The sequence below is a fragment of the Carcharodon carcharias genome, chromosome 16 (assembly GCF_017639515.1).
Source record: "Carcharodon carcharias isolate sCarCar2 chromosome 16, sCarCar2.pri, whole genome shotgun sequence".
Lineage (NCBI taxonomy): Eukaryota > Metazoa > Chordata > Chondrichthyes > Lamniformes > Lamnidae > Carcharodon > Carcharodon carcharias.
The window spans coordinates 61,525,755-61,546,193 of NC_054482.1; the positions used below are offsets into that span (position 1 = coordinate 61,525,755).

Sequence of the window (20,439 nt, forward strand, 5' to 3'; positions counted from 1 at the left end):
CTGTTGCTTCCTCCAGGTTATTCACTCTTTTCCGACCAGAAGCAACTCCTGCAGGAGCCTGAATACACCTCAGCTTTAAAAGGTGATGCCTGGCTTTAGGTAGTGCATGCTCCTCACTTGAGGGGCCCCTGCTGAGCCTAAAGCTGCTCAGTAGCATGTTCAGTACTGAGCTGCACTCCTTAACAATTATAATTAGCAGACAAAGTTTGTGAGATTTGGGGGCTATTCAATATTGATACCCCCTGTGTTTAAAGTGTCCATAATCCTAGTAAACTGTTGGTCACCCTTGCATTCCATTTTTTTTATCCCGTGTCATTGAAAGCATGATGAACTGACTGGCCTGCTTCTGAACAAGATCTGGCAGTTAGTAGATAGATATTCAGATATCTCAATGGTACCATCAAGTCTGCTGTTCCGCATGCACTTCTGACAAAGTATGTTCACTCTCTCTGCAACTGCAGCTGTGTGCAACTGCTAGGGCAGGACGCAGGACAACAGCCTGACATTCTCGACTGGTCCTCCTCTTCCAAATATCTCAGAAGAACACCAGGACAACAGCTTGAATGTAACAGCCAACAATCAAAAAGAAAAATGTTTATGAAATGGTCAGGATGTACTAATGCTACCATGTCCTGTTCATAACTATCAGTATACTTACCGTAATCGAGCATTTCACATTGACATAATTATTGGAACATCCACCATTCTGGAATATTTGAAAATGGTGGGAAAGATAACCCCACTTATAAATTAATACCTCAAAGCAAATCTCTCCTGTATGAGGCAGACGTTTCCAAAATCATCTGGAAATTATGCATGTGGCATTGCGGATTTCAGTTGATTTGCATCCTTGCATATTGGGCCATGCTGGTTGGAAAATCTGGACTAATCGGTAGTCAATATCCAAATATAACATGGACTCCTGTAGTATAATTGGAAATAAAGATACCCCTCATTTAAAGTGCGAGTTAATAGCACGTTTTTGTTTTAGTGTGGTTTGTAACTGAGGAAATGTCCCCGACTAGGGCTGTTTCCATTTTTGTTTTAACAAAGTTACTGTGCATGCGCCAAGAACCACTTGTAACTGCGCATGTCTTTTTTATTAACATACTGCCACTTCCATCTCCCATTCCCTCGCACTTACTACTTCCGGTCTCTCCTTTCCATTTGCCGCAGCTCTCGCTCACTCCCTCCCTCTTTCCATCCCTCTCGTAAGTCCTCGCTTACAGGGCGGCGAGCAAGGCAGCAAGCAGGAAGCAGAGAGGGTTTGGAAGAGGGAAGCAGCGTGTGGGACAGAGAAGGAGAAGGAAGCGGCGAGTGGGAGGGAGGGGAGAGCAAAGTGGTAAGAGGGAGGATCGGGAGGTGGGAAGTGACAAGTGGGAGGTAAGTAGAAAGAATTAATAACTTGTTAAGAGCTAGTAAGAGGAATTTTGGGACGGTTAGGTTCAAGCAGCCAATAAATTTTTAATATAAAAATTACAGCTCAGGAACGTAACCCACCTTTATTACATGTTTTCTTATGGGAAAGCGATTTCCATCTAGCACCTTTGTATTTTTTAGGAACATTTTAGCAGTGCTAAACAAGGGATAGCTGTACACTCAATGGCTTAAATCTCCAAAGAGTGACATATTGTGTTAAACCCAGAATTGTCTTGATGAAGTCTGAAAAGCTGATCCGAGCTCAAGGAAATTGCATCTTATTAACAATTTCTCCATTAGCCTAATAGACTGTACAGAACTTGACCTTCTGTATTCACAAACAAATAAGTATCTCCTAGTTATCTCTAATTATATTCAGAATTAAGTCCTCAATTGATGACAGATTTTAACTGAAGGATACATTTAACCATAGAATATATTAAGCTTTTCTTACCTGATGGTGATATATGCTTCCAAGTTATGGTGGGCTCTGGTTTTCCACTTGCTAGACAAAAAAGAGTGACATTGCTGAATTCATTCACAACAGAGCCAGTAGAGATGTCAATAATTTTTGGAGGAACTAAGAAAAAAAAGAGGGAATACAGTTAGATAACATTTATTGGGTTATTATCCTATAAAAATTTTAACTGATCCTGATAAGCATAGGACTAAGCAACTAATAAATATTCAACTTTTATCAAGATTTCCACAGATACAAATGACCTAAAGCAACCTATTTAATCAAAATCCTCTGGAACTCAACTTCCCAAATAGAAACAATGCAACTCTTACACAACAAGGAAAGCTACGCAGGGAATTTTAATACTCACTGGATGAAAACCGAATGGGTGGGCAGTTAAAATGCCCTGGACTACTTACTCACTGGGAAATTGCTTGATTACAGCTGGATGTTTCCCCCTGTGGGGGAGGCTAGAAGTAGGGAACACAGTTTGAAAATAAAACTCTCCCATTTAAGATGGAGATGAGGAGAAATTCAGAGGCTTGAGAATCTTTGGAACTCTCTTCCCCCAGAGAGCAGTGGAGCTAGGATCAATGAATATTTTTAAGGCAGAGATAGATAGAGTCTTGACTAACAAGGAAGTCAAAGGTTATTGGGAATGTGGAATTGAAGCCATAATCAGATCAGACATGATCTTATTGAGCTGACTCGAGAGGCTGAATGGCCTAGTCCTGCTCCTAACTGTATGTGTGAATGTTCGTGTAAGGTGCCCAACCAATGATGGCATGCTGCTAATTTACATGTGCTAATTCGGGTCCAATAACAAGCAACATGTGATTATAACTTCAGTTTCAGTTGGGCAATTCCTGGGACTGTGGTGAAGGCCAGGAACAGGAGTGCTCCCTGGGCTCACAAGGAAAATTTATGCCTTCCCTGCCCTAAACTTTCCCATCATTGCCATAAAACCCCCCCTCCTTATGCATATCCAAGAGTCGGAAAGATTATGGGAGGATCTAATGGGCTGGTTTTTCGGAAGTCAGCAGCACATCTTCCCACCCACATCTCGTTAATTCTTCTCAGGAAATAGATCAGGAGCATAATAGGACCCATTGGTTAAATTTGTCATTCTCTCAAGCTGCATTGACTGGCAGAAAGCTAATGGACACTGGCGGATTCCTGCTGGAAACCTGTTGACAGTTAAAAATCATGATGATATTTTAGGAAAAGGTACTGAAACTGCGATTAATTCAAATCCAATCTTACACCAACCAGTGGAAAGTTGCAAAGTTTGGTATAGAAGTGGGTGATAAAAGTGTAAATTTGTTAAAAAGCACAATTAGCACTATACTACACAATTTACATCCTCCTTTTTTGACTAAGTTATTCTTCTGTACTCCTCCCCCAATGGTATTGGCTCCTTCCTGGGATACAGTTTCATAGTTGCTGTGCACCATCCAATATCTCACACTAATGACCATTCTACGTGTGGGAACCAAAGTGGCTTGGTAAGTTAACAAGCTGTGTCTTCGCATCCACACTCTCTTAAAATTCTAGAAGGAGTCACAAGATAGCAATCAGGAGAAAGAACCCTGGCTAATTTTCGTCATCTTAATACGGGGCACCTAAGCCAAACATAACAGCTGAATTACCAAAATAGCTGAGATCACGACTTCAAGTCACGTACCTCCAATCATCTGAGACACTCTTTTCCTTTCCACCTCCTAGTCAATGCAAATTACCTGAAATTTGGCTGCTATACCCATCTCTCTGACAGAAGTATGTGTTTTATTCAGTTCTGTACTATATGGTGATATGTCAAAATGCCCCTGTTAGGTAAACTCGCTGGCCTAGCAATCGTCAGAACTTCCAGACCCAAAGCACACATGATATGTGGCTTCATGTCTTCTTGAAATGAGACGTTAAATTGAGAAAGGATGTTTGATGTCACTAGGTAGCTCACTGAAGAAGTGGTAGCAGATTTGGGGCTGTATGTCATTGGCAGTTGCCCTTAGATAGATGCTGGGAGGTGGAGAGAGAGGCAACCAGGAGGGGGCAAAATGGAAGCTGGCAACTGTCTTCAGCACTAGAGCAGAATTGGGAGGAGTATTCCAGTCCTTAAAGATAGGCCCTGTTTCTTCTACGATAGTTTTTAGGATTCTTAATTATGAATGGCTGAAAAATAAAACTTTGGACTTGCTATTCCACTGGAGGCCAATTTCAGGTGATGCAACTCCAACCCCTAGAACAAATAATGAACTACAGAGGGAGGCATTGGAAAACAGAAGTGTAATTACATAAGAATTGATAAAAGAAAAATTAGAATTTAGTTACAAATAAACTAAAAGGTAAAACTAAAATGATAAAAATAAAAGAGAATGGGGAGGAAGTGTTCATGAGGATATCAAAAAGGAAATCAGGGAAGTACAATATTTAAAGCTTTTCATTTTTATCTTTGCAATGTTAAAGTGCTAAAACCAGTGCTGCAATCAGAACTAGGTTTATTGCTGTATTTGTTTCAGCCTCATGGTCTGAGAAATTGCCCTTAGCTCCTAAACTCAGTTTCATCTCTTCTAACCAGTTTTTAATCCAATTTGCTAACTTTCTCTTAATTTAATATCTCTTGATCTTCTTCCATAATTTCCTGTGTGGGACCTTGTCAAAAAGCTTTTTGAAACTTCACATACACATCCACTACAATTCCCCAGCTATCATATCTGTCACGTCTTCAAAGCACACTGTTGTCAAGCACAATCTTTCTTTCAGAAATCTGTGTTGGCAGCATGAATTAATTTCTCTTTATCTAGGTATTTAATAATTTCCTCTTAAATTAAAGATTCAAAAATTTCCTTACTCCATATATTAAACTGGCAGCCCTGTAAGTACAAGCAAACTGGGCATGTAAGAAATCTAAAATAAAATGAAAACAGAAAATGTTGGAAATACTCAGCAGGTCTAGCAGTATCTGTGGAAAGACAAACATGTTTTGATGAATTGGGTTAGCTTCACCTTCTTATTTCACCTCCTTATTTGAAAGTGTATCTTACATTGGTCACTCTCCAGTCCTCCGGCATTCATTGGATGGAACTCAATACCCTCCCCCAAAATGATTTGGAGATGGGGGTGGGGCATTTAATCAGGCAGGAAGTACCGGGTGGTGGACCCTGCTGCCTCTGTCCTGATTAAGTCTGGGGCCCATGCCCACTGAAGGGTCTCATCCCATTGCTGCTGGTGTTCAACCAGCAGCGGGTGGTGCAGTCACCTCCCTGGAAGCTCGAAAAGCAAACGGGAGCATGTTTATTTGTGGACTCTGGAGGTGGGGGGGTGGGGACCCGAGATGGGAGATCCCTCGTTGTCAGGCACTCATTGCTTGATCGAGGGACCCAGCGTTGAAAAGGAGGAGGTCAGCTAAGAGTCACCCCCCCCACCCTTCCTCCTGACCACCCCCCACCCCACCCCACAACCACCACACACCCCCCCCGCCCCCCCACTGTTCTTGATCCTGGGTAGGCTTACTGCCGGCCACTTAAGTTTCTCAGCGGCTCTTAATACTGGTGGACTTTTCCCAAAGGAAACAATGTGGGGCTCCCACTGGCTCTATAGCCGGTGAGTGAGACTCCTGTCGACTGCATTACAAACCACCCATCCATTTTCAATAGATCCCTGATGTATAATTTCTTGGGTCTCACATATTGCATCCCCTAATTCCTTCAGAACCCTTGGATGTGTCATGGCACTTTGCGCTCCTTTAGCATAACATACTTACCTATTATTGTGTTTTTATTCGTTACATGGCCAAGGGAATAATATCCACTGCCAGCCACCCATTTGTCACCTGAAAATTTGCTGGTCGCTTTGTACACCCACTTGCCTAGCTGATATGCTGATAGGGTGAGCTGAAGTAGGGTAGGAAGAGGCATGTGTGGAGTATATACTCTGGCATAGACCTGTTGAGTCGAATGGCCTGTTTCAGTGTTGTAAATTCTATCTAAATCTTTGAATTAGCTCCAGGGAGTCCTTTAAATGGGTACCCTACACGACCATTCTAAACAAGTTGATTAAATAAGCAAATCAGGATCTGTTGCCTCCCAGTTGAATGTGTGCAGAAGCCATTGAGTTAGTGCCTGATCAGATAGGAAACTATAGCAGAGTATCTGCTCGATCCTCGCAGCTCATCAATAAACAGTAATCGAAACCTGAACTTTCAAATGGTTCAGACCTCCTGACTGCCTCATTGGATGGATGCTGTAGGCACGCTGTTCATATCACACCCATTTTGTGCCCAACATGAAAGTCTCCAGGCCCATAAAAATCTCCAGTTGCTGCCAGTGTATTTGAGGCCAGTCCCCAGGGATTGCCTCTCCACTTTCTAAACTTAGCTTCTGTAGCAGATAGTTACAGAAGGATCACAGTGCTGACACTGCTTCAACTTTATGATTTTTTTGGCAATCAGAGGTAATTAGTGGCAATGATAACCTAACCTGCCCGTCAGCCTCTGATGGGATCGGGTGCAACACTGGTCTTACATCTCACTTGATTTTACTTTCTGTTAAAGTCAGTGGAGCGTAATTCTGGGTGCTGTGTAAATCTGGCACGTCATCCAATCCTGCCAGTTTCCCAAAGATTGGGGTTTGTACCCTTACTCCCTCCCCTGTCTGCACTTCTTCCTCCTGCCCCGGGACTCCCTTCCCTCTCTGCCCTCCCTCCCCTCTCTGCCCTCCTTCCCCCCCTCAGAATTCCTTCCCTTACACCTTCCCCCCACCCCATACACCTACCCTCCCTGTTGCCATCTTCTCCCCCATTTCCCCCTACCCCCATATTCCCCCTCAACAATTTAATTTCCCTCCCAACCTCAGCCCCCCGACACCTTCATTCCTCCCTCCCAACCTCAGGCCCCCGACACCTTTATTCTCCCCTACCAACCTCACCTCCTCAACACCTTCATTTCCCCCTTCCCAACCTCACCTCCCCGACACCTTCATTTCACCTCTCAACCTCGCCCCCAACACCTCTTCTTCTCCCAGTCAATCCTAGACCTTCCTCTCCTACCCCCTCAACCATCATCCGTTGTGAGCATCAATGGTGACTTTCCAACTTCTGTGAGTTTCTTCAAAGCAGAGCCATGTCCATGGGAATCCACACAGTATTTCATGGATGCTCCTCCAGGCACCAGCATCTTCTGTTCCTTGGATGTCCACAATGTGAGCAAGGCCCTAGCAGTAAGTCCCAACTTCCGCACGTTACTCTTGTCAAGTGTTCTGCACCGGCATGTTCTCCCGCCAACATGGGTGGATGATCCAGCTTGGGGGGTGGGGGAGGTGGCAGGATGATTCGGTGGGATAGCCTTATAATGATATGCTGATGTATTACAATGAGGTTTCCGATACCTGATGGCGAGAAACACGGCCGGGCATCCGCGAGCAGAGTAGACAATCACAAACTGGTTTCATGACATCGTGAAACCAATTTTCGGCTTTCTCACCATATTGTCCACTCACGCCACTGAACACGTCCGACGCCAGCAATCACGGAAAATCATGACCTACGTGTCTGGTCAAAATCCATTGTTCACCTTAGGAGATAGATGGTGGCTATTAATGCCTCTGCAGGTCTAGAGAGTTTTGACGGCTCTTTCCTTGTTATAATTCCAGGCTGGGGAGACAGACCAGCTGCTGCTCCCTTGTTTCATTGATTGTAATGGGTCCACACAATGATAGGTGGGAGATTCCACAAGGAAAAGAGTTGAGCTTTGTCCTGTAATTCCTGTTGGAAGTTTCCTGAACTGTAGACAATTTGCAATCCTGTAGCAGTGTTGGATCCAGTGCCCTTGGTTTGTTAGGCTAAAGGATCTGCATTGCACGCTTGTTTCAGGGTGACTGAGTTGGTATGGAGACAGAGAACATCAGATAACTATATCCCTCCCCCTTTACTGAAAAATACATTTTACAATTAAAAAAATATATATATCAGGTTATTTAGACAGATCAATAATTTACAAAGTCAATCTCTTTGGGGGGTTCTTTATGCATGTAGAATGTCTCAGCTCTACAGCTTCTGAAGTTTGATTTGGAACCTCCTTTACTGGAGTCATCTGAGCATCTGGTTTCTCAGTAGGTACCTGTAAATCTATTTCTTGAACTCTTTCAGGTACAGTCGGCCTTTCAAACACATTTGTACTCTGTTGAGTTCTTTCAACAGGAGATGTTGATTCAATCTCGAACACTGGTGGTATCATTTCTGGGTATTTGGTTACTCTTCCTCTTATGTGATCCACATGTCTCCTTAGGATTCAATCTTCATCTTTCACATGGCAGGAAAGAGGTCCAGTTACTGCACTTATTTCACCGAACAACCATGCTGGTCCTTCTCTAAAATTTTTCAGAAATACTTTCTCTTCTACATTAAACATTCTGTCCCAACTGTGACAGTCATGTCCAATTTTCTGACTTTCCTGCCTTCTTTCTACCATCCCCCCCAAATTTGGCATAATTAGGCTCAGTCTCGATTGGAGATGGCGCTTCATCAACAATTCCACAGGTGTGACACCCCTGTTGTTGTATGAGGGATGGATCTACAATGGAAAAGAAAATGTGCTAATTTATTCACAATAGAATCTCCAGACAGTTTCTCCATATTTGATTCAGATTTGAACGTCTGAACTGAGTCCATTCGAAGGAGAGCGATATGGTGATGCTTTCACATTAACAATACAACTGAAGCTTGTAAATTGGTTAAATTCAGCACTCATGAATACTGCTCCATTGCCCGGTGCTAGCACTTCAGGTAGTCCATTAATTGTGAAACTTTGTCATATCTTGTCATAACTGTTACAGGTAATTTTTGCACTTGTTGACACTGCATACAACTTCTCACAAAGTTTTCTATTTCTCCATCCATTCCCGGCCACCCATATAGCTACGTGCTATTGCCTTAATTTTGGAAATTCTGGGATGTGCACTGTGAAGTTCAGATAACAATGGTTTTCGTCCTTTTGGAGGAACAATCACTCGAGCTCCCCACAATGAAATACCTTCTTGGCTGGTTACCTCGTATTTTCTCTGGAAATACGGTTTCATTTCATCAGATTCTTGTTTTTGTGACCAACCATGAAGAACCTGATTTCTCACTTTGGATAAGACTGGGTCTTAATTTGTCCAATCTTTAATTTGTCTTGCACATATTAGTGACGAGTCTAGGAAGTTCAAAAACAAAATGAATTCCTGATGAATTGGAACAGCCTTACCCTCTACTTTCAAGGATAAATGACTGAGTGCATCTGCATTTGCAATTTGACTTCTGGATCTATGAATAGAAGTATACTCATATGCTGCCAAAATTAACGGTATTATTTGTGCTTTTGTGTCTTCTTTCTATGGGGAATTTTCTTTCTGACATTGACTTTATTCTTGGCCTTCTTTTCGACTTCCATATCGGCCAGACTACTCTCAGATGTAAGCTCGACTTGAGTGAACTTAATGGTTGAGTTTTCCAGAATTGCATAATTTGTCTGAGTCTTAGAAAATTCTGCGACTTTTGCCTCCAAAGTTTCTTTGCTTTCACATATCTGATTTTTCAGCTCTCCATTTCTTTATTGCATTGGTGTACAGCGTCCTGGAAAATCAAGCATTGTTGTGTCTTCTCTGCCAACTCATCCTTCATTTTACCTAGAGAAGTGCAGAACTCTTTCTATTTCTCTTCATACCTTTCCAGAGGTACAGGAGGGAAACTGGTAGCGTGTAAAGGTCTTTCATTTTTCTTTCACTTTTCTTTTGGAATCTCAGTGACAAATCAAGGTTGATTTCCCACAGCCAGTTTCATCCTAGTATGCTTGATCCTCTGCCTGCTACCACCTTTCAGGGTAATTTCACTGTTTGAACTCCGTTGTGTACTGTGACTTTACATATGCCCTTGAATAATATGTCTTCTCCTGTGTAAGTTTTTAATTTGTCAACAGTTTCTTCCAAATTCAGTTTATGTTCTCCATGATTTATGTACTTAAAAGTATGCCTACCAATCATCGTAGTGGCTGCACCAGTATCCGCCTCCATTCTGATAGGCTTTCATTCACTCTCATGGTTACACAGATAGATTCTGATATCTATTCGCTGTATAATTTAAAGGTAGGAAGAACAGAACCTATTACTTCAGGTTTTTCGACTCTGTTTATCTCAATGGGTTTTTGCTTTTGTGTGAAAGTCTGCCTGATTCTATCTTTACAATGTCTCATGAGGTGTCCATATTGATGTCAGAAGAAACATTCGATTTTTTTATACTGTGATTCATCACAAGATTATCTGCTTCCACCTCTCTTACTTTTATGCCATGTTTTTGCTGCTACGTCATCTCTTTTAATTTGTCTGCTAGCAGCGACTGCTTCCCGCTTCTGAGTAAAGCCCTGCACTTTTGTGCTCTTTTTGGTTGAGACTCCCCCTCCAATGAGGAGGACGGCACCATTTTGCGTTCTTCATATGGTTTCTGAGTCTCGCACTGCACCTCCCATTGCCAGAGTGACTTCCAATGCCTTTTGAAAATCTAAATTTGTTTCAGCCAGTAATCTCTACCGAATTTTCGTTTATACAGCACACTAAACGATCTCTAAGCATATCATTGATATATGTACCAAACTCACAATATTCAGTTAATTGCTTCAAACTTGCCTCATAACAGTTAACTGTCTCCCGCACAGCTCTATTTAAGTTAAATTTAAACCATTTAATTGTCACCAACAGTTTGGGCTGGTAATGTTTCTTTACAAGGTTCACTAAGTCATCAAGACTTTTCGAGTCTGGGGCATGGACACCAACAGATTTCGAATTAATCCGTATGTCTTACTCCCACATGTGGACAAAAGGATCAAGTGCCTCTTCTCCTCCCCCACAATGTCATTCACCTGGAAGAAGAACGTGAGCTGTTAATATCGTGAGACCAATTGTCCAAGGTTGGGTTGAAAGGCTCCACACTTCCAAATTGCGGCATGGTCTGTGGGAATTACTTCAACGAGCAAGAAGGAAATTTTCTTTTACTTACAACTACCGTGCGAAGGATGGCCCAATTTCACTCCTTTTGATTTCCTTCATTCTTCCTCACTTTTTACCTCGTTTATTTTCCGTGGCTTTTAATTCTTTTACTCTCATTGTCAGTTTGTTAGATCCAGTGCCCTTGGTATGTTGGGGGCTAAAGGGTCCATGTTGCATGCTTGTTTTGGGTTGACCGAGTTGGTACAGAGACAGAGATCGTTGTAAGAATAAACTCATGCTGTTTATTTACAAACGAAACTTAGCAGCTACGTTTGTGTGCTCACAACTCAAAACTCTGTCTTCACTCTTTAGTGTCAAGACTCTCCCACAGAGGTATCCTGCTCTACTCTGCTATTGGGTATGAAGATCATGTGATTTTACATTACAATACTTGTCTTAAAGGTATATTACACATCAGATTACTACAAGCAGCCATGTTTTTGGTCCAACAAAGTCCATTTTTAAATAAGTAGAATGTAAGGCTTGATTTGAGTTTAAGATTTATTTCCTGTCTGATGGTCATGACAACAGGCCATTTTTTTCTAGAAAATTTTCAGCCTCGCAGGAACTTAGTCACATTATTCAAATGTATAGTCAAAGATCACTGACTAAAAATCAAGTATTAGATTGCCAGAAATCTGTACGTTGCTACTGATAATTATTGCAATTTTTTAAACTACTTTCAGTCATTTTGATTGTATCCTGTTATTTTTCCACTGATGCACAAATACAAAACAGTTATTGCCACAACATCACAAGAGAAGTTTAGGTGATGGTTAATATTATTTTAAAAAGTCAGGAAGTGCCTGCAAGGTAGGTAATGTATCCAAGCAGAATTCCCATCCAATTAGGGCAGAGCCACTCTTTCGCTGGAGGTTACTGCACAGGTATGGTTAACATGATTTAACAATGCTTTATTTGTAGTACAAGGTTACTTTGTTTAACTTTTATTTCAAAAAATTGAACATATCAGATACTGCATATAGCTAAACAAGAGGTTCAAAAATAATTGAATGAGAATATACAGAGCAGAATCGTCCCAGATTTGCACTACGTGCGGTTGTGGGTGGGTAAAACGGCAGGTTTTCACACCATATCGTCCCAAACCCGCCACATTAGTTATGCATTCCCGGGAATGTTCTAATGATGGAAGGGCTCTCATTCACCCGCCATGCCATCACCTCACTGCTTCATCAAGCCGGGCGCTGTATTTAAAGTCCAGTCGCTCAACACACATCTCAGTGCTTCCAGCCGATGACTACTGCAGGAAAGATGACCACAAAAAGCAAAAAAACTGCAGCCCCCAAGTTTAGTGATGCATCATTGGAACGTCTTTTGTATGTCATGGAGGCCTGCTGTGATGTCCTTTACCCCACCCTGGCCGCAGGACGGGCAGCAACATGATCAACCAGGCTTGGTAGGCAGTGGCAGTGGTGATCCATGTCAATGCTGCACAGAAGGGGTTAGCCATCGAGTGCAGATAGAGGATGAATGATCTCATCCATGCAGCCATCTCATCGCTCTAAACTCACACACTCAAGCCCATTACACATTCACTAGCATCTCATTCATTGCCAATTCTTGGGACGTCACCACCCATTCTCACATACATACCCTCATATGTCCATCTGGCTTCATCTCCTCTGGAGACTGCCTCCTCAGGCATCACCATTTTGAGGCCACTTGTACAGATCAACATGTGCCCCCCACATACACCCTGGGTTACCCTCCTTCCCCAGTACAGCTCTCGTCCTGCAGCCTCTTCCCTTGCCTCAGGCCACTTCTCCCCCTTTGCCAAGCAAGCCCTTGCCCTACAGCCATCGAAAAGCCACTCATATATGGCTGATCTGGGGCTCACCTGTTGTGAGCCCCCCTAAAAGTGATGTGGTGCTGCCTGTGAGTTGATGCCTGCGATTGCTGACCAAAGCAAGGTAGGCAAATGAACCTTGAGGTCTCGAGTGAAGTGCAGCCAGCCAGGTGCACCTCACTTAAGTGCTATTGTGAAACATATTGGCGTGTTTTCCCACCAATGTGGGCGGATGATGCAGCGGGTGGCGGGGGAGGGGTGGGGGTGGGAAACGATTCTGGCGGGCAGGCATAATAATAATATGTTTAAGTATTACAATGAGGTTTCCCACCTCCGATGGTGGAGAACATGGCCCACCATCTTTATTTATAAACTTTTAACTTCCTATGTTATTTTTTCTCTCGTGAACTCTGTCAGATTTTGGGTTTTTTGTTAATTGAGAGAGGCTGAATGGCCTACTCCTGCTCCTAAGCTATGATCTTAGCAGGTGTTGCCAATCAACCGTATGTTCATAATTCTGACATGCCTTTTTTCATGCAAAAAAGAAAACATACCGTGATCAGAAATTTCCTGAGGAAGCATCCACATTATGGTGCATCAAGCATTCACTGAGTTTGTGCAGATTTTAGTTTTGCTGTCCTAGAATCATTTGGGAGCAAGAGCCTCTGTCAGCACTAATTACTTGCCAAAATCAGATATCCTTAACTCAGTAGATATGGTTAATGACAGGTGGGCACTGAGCACCTCTCATGCAGCCTGACTTGCCTAGCAGTACTTGTGCTCTCTTCTTCCAAGCATTTAGGCTTGGGGAAATCCAATAGTACCAATAATCATGTTGGTGGTAACAAAAAAAAGCCTAGAACAATCTGCAGAAATGCACAGAAAGATCTAGATGCCAGAAAAAAGTTGAAAACAACAATGGCTGATCCTTAACAAACCATATCCTGTTTATGGTTTTCCGAACAATAACCATTATGTAGCAAGCTAGGAGAACCGGGTTCCAAAATTACTCCCTCAATATATTTCAGCTTACTGGTTATATCACATGCTACTGCATAGAGACATACAAAGTGGTAATAAGGGAGGAAAATACACTTAAATGGTAAGATTTTAAATAATTTGATAGAGCCAAGGAAGCTTGATGGGCAGGCTCACTGGTTATTTAAGATTATAACACAAGTAGATAAGGACTTAGGAAGAGAATGGAATTCTGTGATATTGAACCTAAAGAATACAAAAGGAAAAAGGTAATATTAACTTCTTACAAGAGCTTTGGCTGCAGTTGAGAATATTGTGTGCAGTTTTCAGCAACCAGGAAATAAAAGCAGTGAAACAAATGCCAGGGATAAGGGGTTGCAATTACTTCACTAAAGCTGAGAAGGTTAAGCTGTGGCCTGATGGAGGTCTTCAAGATTGCAAATGGTATTTTATAAAGTAACAGAGTACTTCTGCTGGCTAATGAGACAGTAACAAGAGGGCACGTTTAAGATAAGCACAAAAAGATTGGAAAGGAAAGTCAGGAAAAAAAATTATGCAGAGGGTGCTTAAACTTTGGAATTCTGTCACAAATCACTGTTGAAGTAAAGCCTTTCAATTCTTTGAAAAAAGGAATTAGACAGCAGGGGCTGGATTATCGTCTGGGTGCAGACAGGCATTTCGATGAGTAAATGGCCACACTGATTTGTTTTGGAGGAAATATGATTTTCGCCTGCACTTCTGATTCTGCAGCATTTTTCTCTGGCCATTTTGCAGGTCAGGAATGTCTAGTGTGCAAAACACATACCAGCACACCAACCTAAGTCAGGTTTCCAGTTTAAATGGGGGTGGGAGGGGGGAAAAGAGCACATTTTTCCCATTATACCATTTTTATCTGGTGCTGTGTGGTTATGGAACCCCATTAAAAGCATGCTAGGTTTGACAGTTCACAAAGAAAATAGAAAGATTGCTGAGGAGTCTGGAGCATTCTGAAAAGTAAGTGTCAAGTGTTTTCATACCTTCAAATTTCAATTTTAGGTGTTGTATTGTAATGTAGATGTGTTTTAATGCAGTGATTCATAATGGGGATAAGTCCTGCAAAGCAAGTTTACACTTACGTTAACCAGCATTGTGAAATTGTTCACATGCAACACAATACTTTTCAAATGGAGAAATACCATAATGCATTGAAAAATGATACAAAATGTTTTGTCAGCTTGTGCTGTCATCCTTTTTACTGTGATTTAAATGGAGCAATAGCTCTGGCTAATAAAAAAAAACTCCTGCTTTGACATTTGAAAATAATCTAACCACTTCCTCCTGTTCCTGATTGATGGGCAATCTGCTTTCAAATTGAAATGAGCACCTTCTGTTCTGTTCATCTCAGGGGGTACTCTATTGTTTGGACAGCTGTGGCCATTGTGAATGCTGGGTTGAATTTCAAGCACTAATGGATATTCCGTTCATCTAAGAATGAATGATATTTTTAAGAGGTTGTAATATCAGGTTGTGCCTTTGATATGGTTTCTGGTTTGTTGACAGAAGTAATAGAATTACAAGTATTGTAGAGTATTTTTCACATGGCAGAATGCATTTTTTTCTCAATATCAATGACAGTGTGTTTGATGGAGGCTTTTATTAGATGGTGGGAGGTTTAATTATTTTCCCAAGGAATGCAAAATATTTTCCATTGATCTTGCACAGAATCTGAGGACTGTATATTTTGGATACTAGGTGAGCAGTGATGGAGGATACATGGGGGCACATGGAGGAGACAAAGGGTGGCAGGGTGGGTGAGTGGAGGGAGTGAGGTGGTGAGGGAGGAGGTTCAGGTGGTCTTTAAACAATGTTGGGAGCTGTGGCTGGAAGTGCAGTTTGTGAGCTGCAAAACAGCCCGACTTACAAAACGTGCTCGCAAGAGGAAAATCTAGCCCCTGGTTGAAAAAGAGGAATATTAAAGTGATGGGGTGAACTGGAGAGTGGAATTAAACTAAGCAGTTCACACTGCAAAAAATATTGGCACACACCTGCTTCACTAAGCGCGCCTGCTACAGGTAGCAGCCCAGAAATCTTCACTCCAAGCTTTTAGGTGTTTTTGTTTTCTTTTTTTAAAACCCACCAATTATCGGTAATCTAATTATCCATATGACACAATATAATTGGGTAGTAATCTCCTCAAAAGATTTCCCAGGAAGACAGCAATCAGTGGAGACTTTTTTCACATTTCCTCTTGTAAAACTTTGTCAGTAAGGCAAGCCACTTCTCTCTGCTAAACTATGAGTGAAGGTGCTGACACTTCAAATTTGACTACCCACTCACTTTAATAGCCCGAGAGTTTGCGCAGCCAGGCTGTAGCACTTGATTTTTTCTATAACACAATTTCCAGTTGTCTATCAATTGTCAGAAATATGGGTTTGTTTAAAATAATGTTCTTTTTGCAACATCTTGTCAGCTAGTTATAATTTACCGCCTCATATGCTGTGGTTCTCAATGGATACAACACGGCTGCATTTATCATTGGAATATTTTCTGATAAAATCTCTCTGCAGTTCCTGGTTACTTTTAAAAAATATTTTGTGAAAGAATTTTTTAGCTGTCAAAATAAATTCAAATTCAAACCAAGACAGGCAAAAACATAATTTTCAAAATACTGTGTGCAATATTAATGTACGGTGGCTTATCATTTGTATGTAACATTCTTTATCTGCTATTTTAACAGACTTACTAATCCATTTGAAATAGGCTAATACAGGAGTCATTTCTAGATGAATGTGCAAATAATTCACAAATCCAATTAAAAAGCTCACAGATTAGCAATATTAACAAAAATTCTGAAATATGATCAAAAGGCATAAAATTGTTCTTAAATTATCAAGCTTCACAAGGTTTATAAGCTAACCCTTGTGCTATTGCACCTTGGTGACAAGACCATATATCAAGAGTTCATCATGAATGAAATGATTAGAAAGAAATTGGTTGTGCATGTTGACTATTCCTTCTGAATTCTTGATATGCACTCACGTTGGAGGATTTTCAGTGTGTCTCACTTTCCTTTCTGCATGTGATAGTATGAGGCCAGAGCAATTTTAACTACTAGGCCTCATTAATTTGCCACAGGGTTCAGGACTACTAAACTGGTGGAAAGTGGGCGAGAAACAGTTACTGACCTCCAGCCAAGAGTTTCTCTCAGGCCTAGAAGTAAGAGTGGGGATTGGGGCCGGCCAAGGTCTTGATGAAGGTGGTTGTGCAGTGCAGGAGAGGCCAAACCACTTCTGCTCCCCCAGGCCCACAAAAGAAAGCAAACGGGTTACCTGGAAGGCTTCATTATCTTCCCGATTCACTTCAACCAGACCTTCGCTCTGTGTGAAAACCATGACAGTTTACTTGCTCAGACTTTAGTTAAAATTGCTATAGTGGCTTGCTTGTTGGACCCTGATTTGCATATGTGAATTGTGACCCCATTGGTTTTGTGCCACCTAAAATTGTAAGATGCTAAGAAATAGGAACAAGAGTAGGCCATTCTGAACCTTGAGCCTCCTCCGCCATTCAATAAGTTCATGGCTGATCTGATTGTGGCCTTAACCTTTCCTTCTGCCCCCATAACCTTTGACTCCCTTGTCAATCAAAAATCTGTCTAAGTCAACCGTGAATATAATCAATCACCCAGTCTCCTCTGCTCTCTTTGGAACAGAATTCCAAATTCTAACGACCCTCTCAGAGAAGAAATTCTTCCTCATCTCTGTCTTAAATGGGAGACCCCTTATTTTTAAACTGTGTTACTGGGCAGAATTTTCTGTCTATTGGGCGGGTGGACCCGACCCAATCTCCGGCGGGCAGGGAGCCAATCCCCGCCAGAGAAGCGGGCCGCACTGCCATTTTACGTGGGTTATGCACTTCCTGTGCAGGTGGGGGGATTCCCTAAAAGCGAGGGTGCGCTCTTTCCCGCATGCGCACGAAAGAGCACACATCTCCCAGAGGCTAAGTGCAGCCTCAGGGAGATCGTTTCCACGTTGAAAAATATTAAAAATAAAAAAAATCCCTAACATGTCCCCCTCATGTGACAATGTCACATGAGATGGGACATATTCGTAATTTACATAATAACTTTATTAAAATTTTTAAGACCCTGCATCAAATCTAATCCCGCCAGTGGATGAGGTTTCATGTTTTCTCTATTTGCCGCTGGGGCTCCTGGCCTGCCCACCAACCTTAAGGTTGGATGGGCAGGTCCTTTAATTGTTTAAATGATCCTGTCAATGGCCTCACTTGGCCACTGACAGGTCGGCGGGCCCGCAGCTGATTTCGCTGCACCCCCGCCTTCCTGAAAATTTAAATGGGGCAGGATGATGTCGGGGGTTCCGCCCCCTGCTCGCCGACAGCAAAATTCTGCCCACTGAGTTCTGGATTAGGGGAATCACCCTCTCGAGCATCTACAGGATCATATCTTTCAATAAAATCACCTCTCATTCTTCTAAACTCTAAAGAGTATAGGCCCAACCTGCTCACTCTGTCTTCATGAGACAACCTGTCCAGAAGTGTCACTTAAAATTAGAAATGGCAGGCTTCAGGCAACTATCTGGAAGATAAGTAATTTGGGCCATTTTAGTTACCCACCCACCCAGTTTTTACTGGTCGTGTAGGGTTAGGCCCTCCCTATGTGACAATTCCATTTTTCAGGAACATTGCCTAAAAATGCTTTGCCACAGTGTCTTTCTAGGCAATATGTTGCATGCTTACTGCTCATGCATACAAAGCTCTCATGCAGTCTTAAAGCTCTTTCATTGCTTACTATGAGTACCTGTTGGTATATGATTCTATGGATATGAAATACTGTAATATGCACTTGAAATCCTCATCACACTCAAATCTTCAAAGAGCTTCACACATAAAAGCCCTATAACATGGATTAGCTGAATGATAAACTGTCACATAACAATACCCAAGATGGGCTTCAGCTTCTCCACCCTTCTGTAACCATGGACATGTTCCTTCAATTTCTGTGCTTGGATAACAGCGTGTCATCTGATATCAACAAACGGATCCAAAGTGGAGGAAAGCTCAGAAATTACAAGGCCTAAAATTTGCTGGAGCTGATCAAGTTTGATAATTTAACTTGTAAGGACATTAAAATGGGTAAGAGAACCTGAAGCTGAAAACCTCACCAATCTATATGGTAGTACCATTTAGTTCTACTGGTTTGACTTTCATTCACATCTGCACAGTCATACACACAACCAAATAAATGGCATTAATAGTGAATCTTGTAATGTAAGCTCTATTGAGTGGTATCTTCTGGAGTTAGCATTGTAAAATGAATCTGTTTGCTGTCTCTATTGGCTGGATGTTACAGGAAGAGGTGGGGTGGGGTGGCATGGGGTCCCATCCCCACCCCTGGTGTAAAAGTCGGGGGCGAGCCCACCTCCACTTCACCTGCTTGCTCTGCAGCCATTTAACGGCCATTGAGGTATCGACTGGCAAGCCCCAGAAAGAGGGGGATGGGGGTGGGATGCTGGGATGAGAAGGACAGTAGGGAGGGAAAATGCAGGGTTAGGAAGACATTGGGAGAGGATCTCTGATGGGCACATGGGGCCCGTAAAGGAGGTACCTGCCTCTATCCTGGCCACCAGCCCAAGCTGACGAGTTGTATGTTTGCATGGGTCTCTACTGCTGTGGGATAAATCCCAGTGGGAGGCACTTAAGTGACCATTAATTGGTAAAATTGTGGCAGGAGAGGGTGGTTGGGAATGGTTTCCATGGCATGGCACCCAATTCTATAGCTCAAACCCTTAACCCACCTACCAACCCTCACCCACAGGGCTGTAAAATCCAGCCCTATAGGCCTGGAATAGAAAAGCCAGACTAGATAGCATCTTGTATCACATGTCCTACACAAATTCTGGAGGATGCAATTAGGGAACATAAGGGAGTATCACAGGGTCAGATGACCAAGGTGGAAAATGTACTGGTTGCTATAGATATGCTGAATTTTGTAAAAAGGTAGCAAGTCATGTTCCTATTGCTAATCAATAAAAGAGCTAAAATAGTTGACTATACTGATTGATAAAGAAACCAGTTTCTTGCATTTGGAGGCAGTAGGTTAGTTGATAATGCAGATAATGCTCTTTTCTCTGTCTCTTTCAGGTGCAATGCCCTAAGAGGGCATTGGTGACCATGGACTTCCAGGCATTAGTCACAGATAATGCTAGGCAGGCTTAAGACATTGAACAGTAGAAAGCCTGCCTGTTACTCACAGTGCTCATAAATTGGCTACTAGTTGCCTTGCAGTACAACCTTGTCACAGCCTCAAAGGATTTTAGCCTAAGTTGACATTGTCCCTTTGAGGAGACTAGGTAACTCCACCTGTACCTCTTAATATAGTCTGAAGGTGGGCAGGCAGGCACAGATCTCCCTGGTGCAATTGGGATCTATCTGTTCTACCTTTTCTCCTTCCAGAAAAGAAACTGGTGGTTTCCCAGGAAAACTCATTGTTCCAATTTGTAGCACCAAATCAAAATACACCCTTATCCGAAACCATGCCAAAGCCTTTACCCCAACTGGAGTGACCAACTGGTGTGCAAGAATAGCCTCTACAAAAAGAACTATAAGGGATCATTCTCAGATTTTGTACACAAGCATGATTTGTAGCTGGCTGCATAAGACTGGAAAATTTTCCCCTGAATGTATCCTTCGAGAATACTAATTGGAAATGCTATCTGCCTCTTTCAATCACTTCTGTATCCAGCACGGAGCCTAACAATCCTAGA

At 42.2% G+C, this 20,439-nt stretch overlaps 1 protein-coding gene across 1 annotated transcript in view; it reads right to left on the reverse strand.

The window, feature by feature from the left end:
* Positions 1–20,439, reverse strand: part of negr1 (neuronal growth regulator 1) — a 1,562,459-nt gene that overhangs the window by 1,089,390 nt on the left and 452,630 nt on the right. The window contains exon 3 of the mRNA XM_041208369.1: positions 1,874–1,999. Coding sequence (XP_041064303.1) covers positions 1,874–1,999 — 126 coding nt within the window. The remainder of the gene's footprint in view (positions 1–1,873; positions 2,000–20,439) is intronic.